At 46.3% G+C, this 15,462-nt stretch overlaps 1 protein-coding gene across 1 annotated transcript in view; it reads right to left on the reverse strand.

Annotated features, from left to right (window-relative positions):
* Nucleotides 1-338: 338 nt before the first annotated feature.
* The window catches only part of LOC149358078 (nose resistant to fluoxetine protein 6-like), a 79,569-nt gene continuing 64,445 nt past the window's right edge, over nt 339-15,462 (reverse strand). The window contains exons 10-13 of the mRNA XM_089576724.1: nt 13,419-13,545; nt 10,038-10,227; nt 3,166-3,308; nt 339-455 (exon numbers count right to left, since the gene is read on the reverse strand). Coding sequence (XP_089432850.1) covers nt 339-455; nt 3,166-3,308; nt 10,038-10,227; nt 13,419-13,545 — 577 coding nt within the window. The remainder of the gene's footprint in view (nt 456-3,165; nt 3,309-10,037; nt 10,228-13,418; nt 13,546-15,462) is intronic.

Raw genomic sequence — 15,462 nt, forward strand, 5'->3', positions numbered from 1 at the left:
ATACAAGAATATCATTTATTCCCAAACAACGACGCTGAAGCATGCTGATGGAAACGACTGTACAGTGCTGACAGACAGGATGGAAGAGAAGAGCACATACACATGCGCTTTGCCGTCGTTCTTCTCTTCCATCCCGTCTGTTAGTGCTGTTCAGTCGTTTCCGTCAGCATGTGCCAACCAACCCGACTAAACCCTATTCTTGAACGCTGAAGCATAAACATAATGTTGACGGCGTGTATATGCCAATTAAAACCTGTTGTCGACCCCATAACAGCAACTCCACACATGGTGTATAAGCGTCGAGCACAGACGACCAGTTGTGTGGCCGTTTCTCTCGTTCACATCCTTCCAGCGAGCAAGACTTTCTCGAGGCTGAAGATTGGTGCTTCAAACAGCAGGCAGGTTACGAGAGCCAAAAGATACGACAATACCAGGTACGCCAGGTACGTGTAAACCTGCAAGTACGTGAAAGCAAGCAGTTATATATGAAACTGCCAATCTGTATGAATAATAGAATTAAGGCGTGTCACCAGAAAGATGTCGTCTTTTCCCGTCAGCAGTGAGACATTACTAATATTGATCAAATTTTCATGTGCAAAATTACTGGCAACTGTGAGAAGCCAACGCAGTCGCGGTGCCATATCATGGGATAATTCGGAATCATCGGCACGAAACGACCCGCCCACTCCGCTGTTGTTTCCGTCACGCATCCGCCTTTTTGTCCCCAGTGTTGGACCTTTATGCTCGTTGAACGAAAGCCAATATTCCTGCTGGCGCCTATAAGTGCTATAGGCACAATGAAGCCGTGAATTTACGTTATGCTGCTGGAGCCCGAGGGCACTTGGGCAGCAGAGAATATCTGTGGCTCGCAGGTGTCTGAAAAAATGACATTTTTTTTTCAGATGAGGGACCTTGGAAACTCGTGGTAAGGTGGGTGGGAGAAGAATTTCGCCAGACAACTTTGCCATCATTTCAGTCACAGCGGTAACTATACGCCGCTCGAGTCTGTGAATGTATTCTTCCCTTCCTTTTTTATAGCGAAAAGCTGTTATATGGAGCTTAGCGGCAATGGCCATCACGTCATCCGGCCCAGCACAGCAGAGTTACAGAGCAGCATGAGCGCTCCTCAAGCGCCCGTATCCGCTTCGTACTCTTTGAGGCCGAGAGAGGAGATCATGCGGGGTGTGTAACTCCTCCGTTGCAGACGCGGGGCCGTTGGATCAACCGCAGTCAGTAACCGAGATCCAGCGTGCTCGCGACCGCGAGAAGTGTCAGCCACGACAAAATCCAAACTTACGTGAGGTGAGGGGGAAAGCGAAGCCACTAGGCTACGTGGTCAAGCCGAATGTGGTCTCTAGATGAACGAAAGCCTACGTTTGGGAGTATCGCAAGCGTAAGAGGGAAGCATCAGGCCTAGCTGCCCCTTTGGCCGTGGTCGGGCCGCCGACGGAGCCGTCGCCTGCTAAACGTCCGCTAACGGATGAACTGTCTGCTTCCAAAGTCAAAGCGCTGCGAGAACGCCGCCTCGGTGAAGTGTTCCCGCTGAATTGTTCGTGTTAACCAGTATCTTAGCCGATGTTATATATTTTCTTTCCTCCATTGCAATTAAACAACGCTAAGAGTGACCTCTCTACAGATCAGCCGAATTCATGCAAGGGGACAGATGTGGCGCGAGTAGGGTACTTTGGTAATACTGGAAATTTGGGAGGGTTCGTCACATCATACAATAAAAATATTTATTTTGGCAGTATTTGCAACCGCAGCCGACAAATTATTGTTGAAAGTGAAAGGTGGACAATTTGATTTAATCCGGTAAAGGCCACCACACTTATTTTGAAGCGCCCAGCAAAAGTTGCATGCAGTAATAGCGCAAAGCAACAGCAACGTGCGTTTGTGCACTTTCCAATAAGAACAAAGCACTTGCTGCATACAACGTACCCATTTAGGAAGTTATATGGGCGCTTTAAGCCTGCAGACACCCTTCTAGCTTTCCTCCTTCGTGGGATATAAAGGGTATTTCATGTAAATTGTCAAGGATTTAAAAAAAAGTGCCGTACAGGGGCGGGGTAAAACCAAGACATTGTTTCACATCATGTTGTGCTCCTCAGAGTATCTCTTTAATTCCGATTCAATAAGTGATTAGTATAGATTAATTATGTAAAATTTCAAATATTCATTGCATTTAGGGTCACGTGCGTTTCGTTAAGCTATAGAACCGGTTAAGACAGATCCGATCCAGTTTTTTGTAGCAACGTACCTGCTACGCGGCCCTTTTTTCCGGCATTTTCGGTAATGATTAATGCTAAAAAGTGTGCTTGAATGAGATATCCACCTTGCCAGAAAGCTAATCACAAGAGATGGGCTCTACAGCTATCATAACATTTCTACAAAAGAATCTAATTACTGTTACCAGCGAAAATGCGACAGCATACGAACGTCTTTGTGAGGGGAGGATTTCTCTCTCCCCATTTTCTCACTTGCCAACAGCGGCAGGTCGCAGCTGGGTCTTCCGTGTACCAATCTTGGCAGGCGGCAAGTGTGTGACACTGTCGGCTTTTCCCCCCAACGGGGCATTTGCGCATAAAAGATCCTAAAAATAAAGCACCCTGCATTCACCATCAGCACATAGACTGCACAGATCATGAACCGCGGTGGTAGACGGGTGGAATACCCTTTCTCGCTTCGCCACCATGCTCACAAGTGCATTAGGCAGAAAGCGCGAATACAGCGTCAGCGTTCCGTATGGAAGACATTATGCACCGCTGATGATGAAGCTTAACAGCTCATTCAATCGCCAATTTACGCATGCGCTTCCTTGACGTCAGTGTTACCCTTAGTCCTTGACGCCACTGACGAATTTTATTATCCCAGCCTGCCATGCTTACGATGGTGCACAGCTCATGCACCACATCTGAAGAACGCCTCATCCGGAGCCCGCTTGAGCCATAAAATGGGTTGGCGACTCCACGAGAGGCGCAGCTGGGATGACCGTCTCTTTCGTCTTCTCCGCTAATTGCCGAGCCTCGTCACGCGCAAAGCACACCGCATGGTATTAGTGAGATAAAGTGCGAGCAGGCTGGATTGTGCAGCACAACACGCGGCAACTGTCATCCATGCAGAAAATGCAAGGTTCGGGTGTGCGCCAGGCTGTGGCTGCGTGCTTACCATGAGGGTGCGGGAGAAGTCGAGGCTCTGCTGACGCGTGCCGATGAAGAGGTATAGGGGTAGCTCGTGCACGATGTAGGCGGCGAACGTGAGCCGGCTGAGGGGCACCAGCGCCTTGCTCGACAGCAGCACGGTGACCGGGCCTGCGCAGCTCTCGCTCATACATACATACATACATACATACATACATACATACATACATACATACATACATACATACATACATACATACATACATACATACATACATACATACATACATACATACATACATACATACATACATACATACATACATACATACATACATACATACATACATACATACATACATACATACAGGGTCTGTTCTGAAAGTAGTAGGACTGGTTTTTTCCTGGGCGAACAGGCGTGCGAGAGGCGGTCTGCGCGTGCAGGATCGATGAAGGGGGATATTAGGAATGCCGGGGAAAATCGGCAGTCGGCTCTCGGCCGTAGATGAGAGCAGGTCGCTTGTACTGTGAACCCCTATCGAAATGTCTCGTCACGCAGAATCATGGAGCGTTTACTCGATCAGCGATACGCGATCAAATTTTGTGTAAATCTTGGTAGAACGGGCAAAGAGACTCACAACATGATTAAGGAGGCCTACGGGGACGCTTCTATGGGTAGATCAGGTGTCTTTTGATTGGCACAAGCTGTTCCGAGAAGGTAAGGAAAAAGTGGAAGACGACGACCGCTCCGGACGCCCTTCGACCAGCAAGACCAACGAAAATGTGCAGCGAGTGAAACATTTACTCAACAGTGATCGTAGGATGAGTATCATAATGATTGCTGATGACTTGAGCATTCGTCAAACCGAAGTTCTTGATATCGTGACAGAAAACTTAACCATGAGGAAAGTGTGCACGAAGTTGGTGCCAGGAGTGCTGTCAGAGGAGCAAAATGGCAACCGGAAAGCGATCTGCCAGGATCTTCTTGATCATGTGAATGAGGACTCCGATTTTTTGTCCAACATAAGGCGGCAACGCTGCCTCAGCCCCCCTACAGCCCCGACTTGGCCCCGCCAGACTTTTTTCTATTCCCAAGAATAAAATCGACGCTCAAGGGGAAACATCACGGATCGGTAGAGGCGGTTTAACAGGCCATGACGAGGGAGCTAAACAGCATTCCGCTCCAGGCGTTCCTGGAGGCGTACGAAAACTGGAAAACTCATAGGCAGCAGCGTGTAGGTGCGGAAGGGTGCTACCTTGAAAACTTCTAATCGTTTGTACTATTCTCATGAATAAATTCTAAATAAAAAAATGAGTCCTACTACTTTCAGAACAGACCATGTATGTACACACACACACACACACACACACACACACACACACACACACACACACACACACACACACACACACACACACGCACGCACACGCACGCACGCATGCACACACACGCACAAGCACACATTGTGTAAATCTTGGTAGAACGGGCAAAGAGACTCACAACATGAATAAGGAGGCCTACGGGGACGCTTCTATGGGTAGATCAGGTGTTTTTTGATTGGCACAAGCTGTTCCGAGAAGGTAAGGAAAAAGTGGAAGACGACGACCGCTCCGGACGCCCTTCGACCAGCAAGACCAACGAAAATGTGTAGCGAGTGAAACATTTACTCAACAGTGATCGTAGGATGAGTATCAAAATGATTGCTGATGACTTGAGCATTCCGCAAACCGAAGTTTTTGATATCGTGACAGAAAACTTTACCATGAGGAAAGTGTGCACGAAGTTGGTGCCAGGAGTGCTGTCAGAGGAGCAAAATGCCAACCGGAAAGCGATCTGCCAGGATCTTCTTGATCATGTGAATGAGGACTCCGATTTTTTGTCCAACATAAGGCGGCAACGCTGCCTCAGCCCCTCTACAGCCCCGACTTGGCCCCGCCAGAGTTTTTTCTATTCCCAAGAATAAAATCGACGCTCAAGGGGAAACATCACGGATCGGTAGAGGCGGTTTAACAGGCCATGACGAGGGAGCTAAACAGCATTCCGCTCCAGGCGTTCCTGGAGGCGTACGAAAACTGGAAAACTCATAGGCAGCAGCGTGTAGGTGCGGAAGGGTGCTACCTTGAAAACTTCTAATCGTTTGTACTATTCTCATGAATAAATTTTAAATAAAAAAATCAGTCCTACTACTGTCAGAACAGACCATGTCCACACACACACACACACACACACACACACACACACACACACACACACACACACACACACACATACATACATGCATACATGCATACATGCATACATACATACATACATACATACATACATACATACATGCATGCATACATACATGCATACATACACACATACATACATACATACATACATACATACAAACATACATACATACATACATACATACATACATACATACATACATACATACATACATACATACATACATACATACATACATACATACATACATACATACATACATACATACATACATACATGTATGCATGCATCTTTTTTCCAGACACTGGAATGTTCTCCTGGGCTAAAAACTAATAGATTGACGAGGCTCAGGAGACCCAGCACAATGGAATAGTGCAGGGCACGAAACTGTTGGGAGACGTTCGCCCTCAATGTACAAAAAGAACTTACATGAATGCACTTTTCACTACATACAACAGAAAAAAAGGCTGCAGTATTGTCAAGAAAATAGTTAGGAACTTAAATGTGCTATTTAATACAAATATACTACTTTGGAAACAAAACATATAAATTTGAAAATATGGAAATGGAACCACAGATCATGGGTTGATGAAATATGCGCGCCACTGCCAAAGACTGCAGCCATGAGTGAAATAATATCTTTTGAGCGCAACAGGAAGGATACAGGTCAGGGGCTTACATTTGTAGAAAGTGCGGAAACGTGAAATCCCCAATCTGTCCGATTATATTAGCATCTCGAATGCGCCGTTCTAAGGACGCCAGTGATGCTATAGTGTTTGCTTTTTGTGCAGAAAACGTAAGAGGCTCGAATTACCACCCTCTTCGGGGTCCCTGCACACAGCGAACACCCAGGCAACACGGCCGCTCACAACCTTGCCCGAGCACTCGTCAACCAGGCGGAGAGCGGCGTGCCTTCGCCTTGCAGTGCCAGAGGAGAAAAACCAGCCAAAAAAAAAGGACTCACACACAAGGAGAGAACAACTCAGGACAGAGGCTGTGCGTCTTTTTTGGCTGGTTTTTCTCCTTTGACATGCCATACCAACAGGCCAACCATTCTGCCCTGCTGCAATGCCAGGGGCCGACTTTTCAACTACAACAACATCACCCCGTCCGTTTTATACAAGTTTCCGCATAATAAATCCTAAACCGCATAACCCAAAAGCGACCAGGTTTTGTGGCGCAGACTTCAAACGGCCGCAGTCACGACAAGGGTCCGAACATCAGCAGCGATGGCAGGCTGCTATGAGCAGCTCGCAGCCGGAGATGCAGCTCCTGACAACGGAGGGCCAGCCATGTGACTCCTCAAATCCGCTGAGCAGACATCTGCGCGCTTCCCACTATAGCAACAGGAGGCGCATAATTTTCCACAAATTATTAACCTTACAGATATAACTAATCTGGCACAAAAGTACTCAGTAGGAAAACAGCAAAATCACACACCCAAAAATTCCAGACAGCTATTGGCACGAAATTGCCCCAGCGACCTCCATCTGGCAGTTCCAATAAAACCGAATGTTTCAGGGTTGTTGTTTTTTTTTTGTTCAGTCTGTTTGAAAAGTCTGGTTATTTTTGCTTTTGGAAAATCGTCGGTTGCGATGATGCCTGAATTGCCTGTGAGACTATTGAATGGTGCAATGCTGAAAAAAAATTTCTGACTAGAAGTTTGGCAGACTTCGAAAATCTAGAAGGCCCTCGAACTCTGACTGCCAATTGAGATTGATGTGACAATGATTTTAAATAATAATCTTACCTGACTTTTTTCCGGCTATGGCCTCCCTGTTCGACCCTCACGTGCACACGGTGAGGATCGTTGTGTGGTCCTTGTTGATTTGGATCTGCTCTTTTACGACATCGCTAAGGTTTTTACTACAGTCCGCCCAAAGGAATATTATCATTCGAATATAATGCAATACGTCACCTTAATGTGCTTGAGTTTGCAATCCGAAGGAAAGGTATCAATATGAGCGATGGAAAACCATGTAGGCCAAGTTCTTTTCAAGTGCTTCGCTCTTTGAAACAGCTCCGAGTATACTGAGCGATGTAGCGTCTCGAAAAGTTGTTCGCCTCTCACATTGCCTTACACAGTGGCCGCGACTGCCCGGCAAGTATACAGGGTGTTTCACCTAGGACTGTCTGCAGTTTTTAAAATAGGCTTTTTGAGTTAGAAAAGCGTTTTTTAGGCATACCATTGTGAACGGTGTAATGTATAAGAATACAGCTAAGATGTGCGAACTTGCAGGCTGCTTAACTAATATTGAATAGTTAACTTTTCAATTATTATTGTTAGGATCCTTAATTATCGGGAGTCGTGTAGCCCGCCGTAAGTAATATCCAGATCAGTTTTTAGAATTTCGAAAACTTTGTTACACTCGGTGTTGTGGCCCAACAAATTTTGGCTATTTCGACGGGTTACGTGCACTGGAGAGGTTGCTTTGCCTGCAAGCTTCTCGCAAATACATGTATTCTGGCACGATAAGCCGGAATTTGCTGGGGCGCCGCACCGAGGATAACCGGGTTTCCGAAATTCTAAAAACTGCTTTATATATTATTCGTGGTGCGCTACACGCCTCTCTATTATTAAGCAGCCTAACAGCAATAGTTAAAAAACTAACTACTCAGGATTAGTTAACCAGCCTGCCAATTAGCACATGTTAGCTGTACTCTGACGCATTATACCAGTGACAAAAAAGCGCTCTTCTAACTAAAAGGGTACTTTTAAAAATTGCGTAAAGTCTTAGGTGAAACACCCTAGCTGTATGTCATGTGCTGCGAACCTCCTGCCTCCATCTGGAGCGCTTCGCATAATCTGTCCCACAATTAGCCGACAGCGAAGTAAAAGAAGTAGCTCAAGAGTGAATCTCATATAAGCTCGTTTCACGTTAAAAAGAAGGGAGTGAGGGATAAGTTTACATGCTCTTTTTGGTATATCGAAGGCCGGGCTGTCACAATTGCCGAAGTGACAGGCATGCGCAAGTCACGAACTGGCCATGCCTAGATAGATGTGTTGGTAGTTCGTCGCTTTGTTTGTTTCCGCAGCCTGTAGCTTCCACTGCAGTACCAGTAGGCTTGGAGCGCAAGTACAGATGGGCCTCGTTAATGGACACTTCGGTTCCCGAGCAACAGTGTCCTCAAAGCAAGCCATCCGTAATAACGAATCGAGAAGAAAAACAAAGAAAAAATACTTATTACGAACAAAAACCGCTTTGGCGTTGATGTCTGCTTCTGTGCATAGTGGTAAGCAGTAAAGTGCGAATTAGACAAAATCTCGGGATTTCCTAATATATTATCATGATCGCCATTGTCTCTAAAATCACGCGGTGGAGTTTGAAGAGCCTATTGGCCTATGACGCGCGTTAATGCGCCTCATGCTCTGATGACGCGCCTCGTACTACGACTCTTCACACACCACCAACCGCTAGGAGACAGGCGCTCAACCGGCTGACGCCTGCCCAATACGGCTTTCGACGTAGCATAGGCTAGAGAGAGAATTCATTCACAATCCTTAATGCAATATGTGAACAAATAAGGAAGGCCGACCAGACACATTGGTACTGCAAACTACAAAATCACACAAAAAAGGGTAATCTATTATTGCATTCGCACTTTTGCGCTGCTTTTCTATAGTGTCCAGCGCTCAAAATACAGAGAAGGAATTCTCAAGGTTCGGGGAATCGAGAATTTTTTCTTATTGCTCCCCTCTCGGCTCGGTAGTAACGTGGCATAAATTCATGGTATTGAATGTGTTCTGTGCGTTCTCACCCTGTCCATTGTCCACATAGTGAATTTCCATACTAACGCGGCGAAGACCCATTGACAGAGTTTGGTCCCCAGAAAAACAGTCCATAATTCGAGTCTTCCAACTAACTAGGGTTGTCTCCTGTGACGTACTATCGGGGACAAAAGTGGTATACTCCACGCGGCGGGAGCCGGAGCAACAAAAAACTGCGTTGCAACGCCATCTACAGGCGGCATCTGGGATCTAGACAGTCAGTGCGTGACCTTTGTTATCAGCAGGCAAGTCGCTTGGCTCGTTTCAATGTTTCGTGCTTTAGCTCGCCAAAATGCCGCAGTTTTCCGTTGCTCCGGCTCCCGACGTGTGGAGTGTACCACTTTTGTCCCCGATAGTACATCCTGTGATGTACATCCCTGCGTTAGTACTACCAACCATTCCTGTAGTACCAGCGCCTGTCAGATCATCTACTTTCCAGTAGGAGCAGCGCAGCTATACGCCTATAGTTCACTGGTCATCCGCAATGTGCCGCGCTCCGGCGGGCATCCTGCGTTACGTGACACAAGCTACGAGGCCGCGCGGCGCTTCCAATAGTCTCCACGACGTAGCACAGTCCCGCGGCACACCAATGGCTAGCCCAAGCAGGGATAGGCAGAAATGGTAGCGTGAAGAGAAGCGCAAGAGAAAAGGGGAAGAAATGGCTTCATTTCCCATGTTCTGCTAGTCTGACAGGAGTTGAAAAATATAGGAAGTGTTTGTCTGATTTCTGTTTCGCCGCAGTCGAAACGCTGAATCCACCTACTATTCACCACGTTCTCATTTTGACTGCTTTTAGTCTGGTTATTAACCATTTTCACGCACATCCGGCGGAATGCAGCAAACGTGAGGAAGCTCCCTGGGCAACAGACCACTGCCCTTGGCTGTTAGCGCTTACCTCCGTAACCTTCAACGCAGCTGATCAGAACCCAGCCAATGCAAGCCGCCCAGATGGAGTGCGAGAAAGCCCCGTAGAGACCGGCCAAGTAGGGCGGAAGCTGTCGGTTGTGGGCGTCCGCGGGCCACACGGCGAGGAGCAGAGCGCACGTTACGAAAGCGCACGTTGCCCAGCCTGCGCACACGTAGGGCTGAAATAGAGGAGCACGCTGGTTAAGAAAACCGGTTTTCGTCTTGAAAGTCACGGCAGTATTTAGATGCATCCATCTTGCAAGTGTGTGTCATCTTTTGGAGTCATACTGTCCACTGCGAATCAAGACTTATTCATGCAAGTTTGGTTATTCGACAAAATTTCTTTAAAGCTACGCTAACCATGATATCTGCTTTGTGAAAAAAAAAGAAACTAGCCTGCATAGCGTTGTTCTTGAATCCTCAATACACTTCACTTTTTTTTTTTCAGGTTATTATAACCATGCCACCAAACCCTTTTAATTTTACGATGATCGCCATTATATGGGTCTGCCACCTTCGCATATGGAACGTCGACCCGTTGCCTTTTTTTTTCGTGCTGACGCAAGATCAGGTACTATTTTTTGGTAGCAACAAGTGCTTTTTCTTTCTCAGTTGCGACACCGCACAAGAAACTGCTGTCAATTTCCAGCATGTCTACCTTTCGCCCAATGGCGAGTAGAAATATGCAGAAGCGGTGGCTCAGGGTTCTAAACTTTTAAAGTTTTAAACTTTTAAACTTTTAAACTTTTAAACTTTTAAACTTTTAAACTTTTAAACTTTTAAACTTTTAAACTTTTAAACTTTTAAACTTTTAAACTTTTAAACTTTTAAACTTTTAAACTTTTAAACTTTTAAACTTCTAAACTTTTAAACTTTTTTTATAACACTCTTGTACCGTAGTGCAACCAACCGACATAAAACAATGAGACCAGCAAACCTAACCAGCGTTGTCTTAACCTTTCAGCGCCGTCATTTTCACTCGTGCTGCATTCGTTTGACGAAACAGAAACGCTGCTGTGATTTGTTGTCTGCTATAGGCAACCTGCACTGCCTAGGCAGGGCTAGAATTGTTCCACTGCGCGCCTCAGAACTGCCGTCGTCAGCAGCTTGAGCCGCTACAAACCCGAAACCACACTGTAAACGGTTAGAGGCCCGCGTTATGGCAGATAACATTCCTTACCCGCTTCTCTCAACGTGGTCCAGGTAGTCGATACACACCGCGTCTGATTTCTACGAAACGTGGAAGCACATGCCAATAAGAGCAGGCAGGTGGCGCTGAAAAGCAGCACACGTGCGCCAAAAACTGCTTGCGCCTCTCTATAGGCTCTGCGTTACGGCGCTGCGACCGATGCGGCAAACTCCAGCGCTTGTTGCCTGTTCTGTTAGGACTGAGAGGACATAGTAGTAGCGCTAAAAAACAAGGACGACAGGGTAGAAGAACTCAACACAGGCGCTAGACATCAACTGACTTTTTGGCCTGCAGGACCAACGTGGTCTATCGAATTCCGTTATCTTGCGGAAAATGCTACATCGGCTAACTGGCCGTTGTATCAACGTTCGCCTCACGGAGCGCAAGTATCTGGCAGCTGCTGTATCAGGCCCTGGACACTTGGGGGCGCACTGCAAACAATGTAAACATAATGAAAAAACTTGTGCCCCTTTGTTTGAGCAGACACGTGTTATATTTGTAAGTGCAGAACAGAAGGAACGGGAGGTATTGGAACCCTTTCTTATTCACATGGAAAGGCAATCGTGACTGAGCAAACCAAATGTTTATCTTTGTACTGAAAAATTGAAGTTCCTGTATCGGGAAGTGCCGTCACGCATGCGATTTCATTGTTGATTTTTTTGCTCCTGATTGTCACTTATAAATTCTTGGTATTTTTCGGGAATAAAGTCAGTATTGATGTCTAGCGCTGTGTTGTCTTCTTTTGTCCTGTTGTCCCTGTTTTTTAGCGCTACTACTATGTCTTCTCAATTCAAACACCAACTAGCCCAGCTTTCTGCCTTAAATATCTGTTAGGACGACAAGTCGGGCGCTCGAGGCCAGGTATGATGAATAAGAATTACAAGAAACGAACGTCTGTATGCAAGGCGAGGCAAAGCGAACTGGAAATGTGAACTCTGCACAGCTGGCTGCGTTATTTTAGATTCCAGCCCACTTTCCTTGCTTCCATTAAAAATTATCTGACGACCCACCAAGTTCGCGGAGTTTGCGTTTCGACAGCTTTTCTTTCAATTTCATTTTTCACTCTTCTTCCAGGACGCAAGCTACTGGGGCGTAGTCCACACCAGTTCCGAAATCACTGGCTCGTGGCCGACCTGGAAAAGTATTTTCTGACCGCTTCTTACCGCCAAGAAATAAAGAACAGAAAACGTTCGATATTCCTTCCTATAAGAGGTAAGAAACGAAAGCTGGCAGTGTGAAATTTCTTTTTTTGAGTAATGTTTTCAATTATTTATTCAAATGTCATTCATCCACTTTTTTTTAATCCTTTGACTCCCGCTATACTAAGTCCGGCCCAGTTGATACATTTTTTTTAGGCGTAAATATTATATTTTCTTTGTAGTTGTTGCTGGGTCTTGTCATAAGGGGATGCAACAACGTAGTTTAACTTTGGAAAAGCCGCAGTACTTTATTGATTGCGATTCATGCGCATCTACGCATGCAGTCTTGGCCGTGGCGGTGCACGGTAGCCGTGCATGGTAATGCTACGCTAAATCTCCAATGCCTGCGGAGTGCGTGGATCCTTTGCCTTTGGCAGAAGGGGCTCAGCTGGGGAGGCGTGAGCCACCGCTCTCTGTTTCGGCCAAAAGTTTCCTTGCGAACCAGTGCTGTAAACATCTTAGTCGCTGAATATAATAGTGGCTGGTGAGCGAATTTATCTATCATCGGTCTTGATGAGGAGGCAATGCTTCAAAGGCATGTGCCGGCCATAACATTCTGCCCCGCAACCCCTTCCCCCCCCCCCCCCCCCCCCCCCCCGCAACCCCTGGCGTCGTTCCTGGTATCCATCTCCGAATCAGCGAATTTTGCGCGGTGCTTGATGCATAAAATTATCCGAAAAAGCTTCACGAATGAACAGTTTCCGAACGTAAGAGTAGGAGATGGAAGTATTCGGGTGCCAGTGCAGCCATCCACTCGCTCCGGGCATACGACATTTAGAATGCGACGCCTTATTCAATGACGCCTCATTCAGATCAAGATTCTGTACATACCTCTCCCCCAACCTATTCGCAACAAAATTAATCTTGAACGGAGTGGTTAAATAAAGAGGCACAAAATGTTTTCCGTTCAAGCAATGTTATTTTCTTGACTGTATCAGAGGGAGGCAGTTAGGAGTAGTGTGTACATGTGTGGTTTACGCACCTTTTTTATGACGATGAGTCCACTCCTGGTATGCAAAATGTATCCACAAATCATGCCAACGAGGTAGGGTCCAATGCGGCACTGGGGCATCACGTACACGTTCATAAGGAAATCCGCCACTTTGGACCTGAATAAAAAAATGAAATAAAAATAACTCGAACTTGGAATTACTGTCGATGCATTTCAGAACCCTATGCCAGCATGGTGTACGAGTTGGGCTAGGCTGCAGGTACTGGCTTGAACTCATTTACACCAACCGAATTCAAAGAAAAAGAAAAAAATTATACTTCAGACTAGTGGCTTTGATGCCAAGCAAAGGGTTCTCTTTGCGTTACTGACAAACTTTTTAGTGGCGAGATGCACCGTAAATTTGGCTTAATGCGCATTTCGAAGTGGCAGTTATAAGGTTATATTCAATTGCTAATTCAATATCTCGTCAGTATTTGAATACGCGGTCGCACTACTGACACTGCGCCGTTGCAGGTTGTTATACTGACGACTTTAGTCGAATGAATAAAAAAATCGTTCTTGATTGTTGTAGCGATTCCTTTCGTATTCGTTTCTTCGCCTCATCGCCCTTGGACAGCGCGCTCTTTGACCAGAGCTAGCGAAATACATTCATTGTGACCAGCGCTCGCATCACAGGCTGCAGCCTGCACTGTAACGGGAGGGAAAAACAAAAGTCGGGAAAATACTCTCTGCAGAATAGCGCGCCCTCTTTGAAGAAACAAGATCGGGAATTTTTTCCTTGTTATGTAGTATACTCACGCTCACAGTACTTAATTTGTCAAGAAAGTATGACGGATAACACGTCGTATGCTTAGATCAAGTAAAGAACTGAGCCCTGTACCATTTAAAAAGTTACCTCAGCAATGACTGCGGGTTCTGGATATCTTTTTGATATAACGATGACTTCAGAGGAACACTCACAGTCGGGTGGCTATATAGGATCACCGTAATCTGTTGGTGGTGGCACAATAATGGAAGCGCAAAATGCAACTTACAGTCAGAGAAAAAAGTCTGCGGACCACGTGTTCCTCAAACAAAGCCGATAGCTCTATTATTATCGGGCAGCTGGAGACCACACACTTGAAGATGAAAGAACAGAATTTTGACTTTCACCTCCACAAGTGCGGTCTCCAGCCGCCAGCTGGAGACCGCAGACGACCTTCGAAACTGAGTTGCAGAATTAGCCAAAGTAATAGTGTCACAGAAGTGGCGGCAGCCTGTAAATTACTTTTGTTTGTATAAAACTGATGAGTCCGCGTTTCTTTGTATGTGTCTCGGGAAGAGCAAGAATGCATGCACGCTTTTTTCAGTTATGTAGACAACCCCTCGCATTGCGAAAGCGGAGGCGGCTCAAAGTCGGCCCCGATACTGCCGAAGTCTTGAGCTGACCATTAGCAGGAAAGAAGTTGCGGCCTACGTGACTGGCTTTTTGGTTGTGTTTTACTTTTTTGCGTTTCCAAGGTCACCGAATCGAGAGTCGAAGCCTAGGGCTTCTTTTTAGTTGTGCGTTAATTTTTTCCTCCTCGAAGATGGCGGCCATGCAGAGTCAAAGCGCAGGTGCCTACGTGCTCTCGTTGCGCTTTTTTGGTGTGTTTTTTTTTTTTTTTTGACACCGACGCTGTGGCGCCGCGAGTGCTCGCTCGCTAGCGCCCGAGGGCTTTAAAAGGGGGCCGTATGGAAACGAACTTCAGTCCGCTCGTCGGTGGAAACGTTGCCGCCGCGAACTCCCGGGACTCCGAGCCGCCGCACCGCATCCTCGAAACCGCAAGCTGCCCTGGACGGACGTCGTCTTCGGGGGCCGCACTGACTGCGTGTTTTGTGGATGGACTGCAGCCGCGCTTCCCGTTTGACTGTATGTTTGTTCACCTTCCGACTTTTGATCGACTGTATCTATTGGCCTCTGAGTTGTATTCTGACCTGTGTAGAAATATTCAATGTATAACTTAATTCAGTGTGTTTACTGCTATGTTCTTTCCGCAATTGTTTTGTAGAATGTAAATTACGTGTCTGTGAAAGCTGCCGCATTGTTCAATCG

Source organism: Amblyomma mixtum, chromosome 3 (assembly GCF_055824585.1).
Source record: "Amblyomma mixtum isolate Tamu chromosome 3, ASM5582458v1, whole genome shotgun sequence".
NCBI lineage: Eukaryota > Metazoa > Arthropoda > Arachnida > Ixodida > Ixodidae > Amblyomma > Amblyomma mixtum.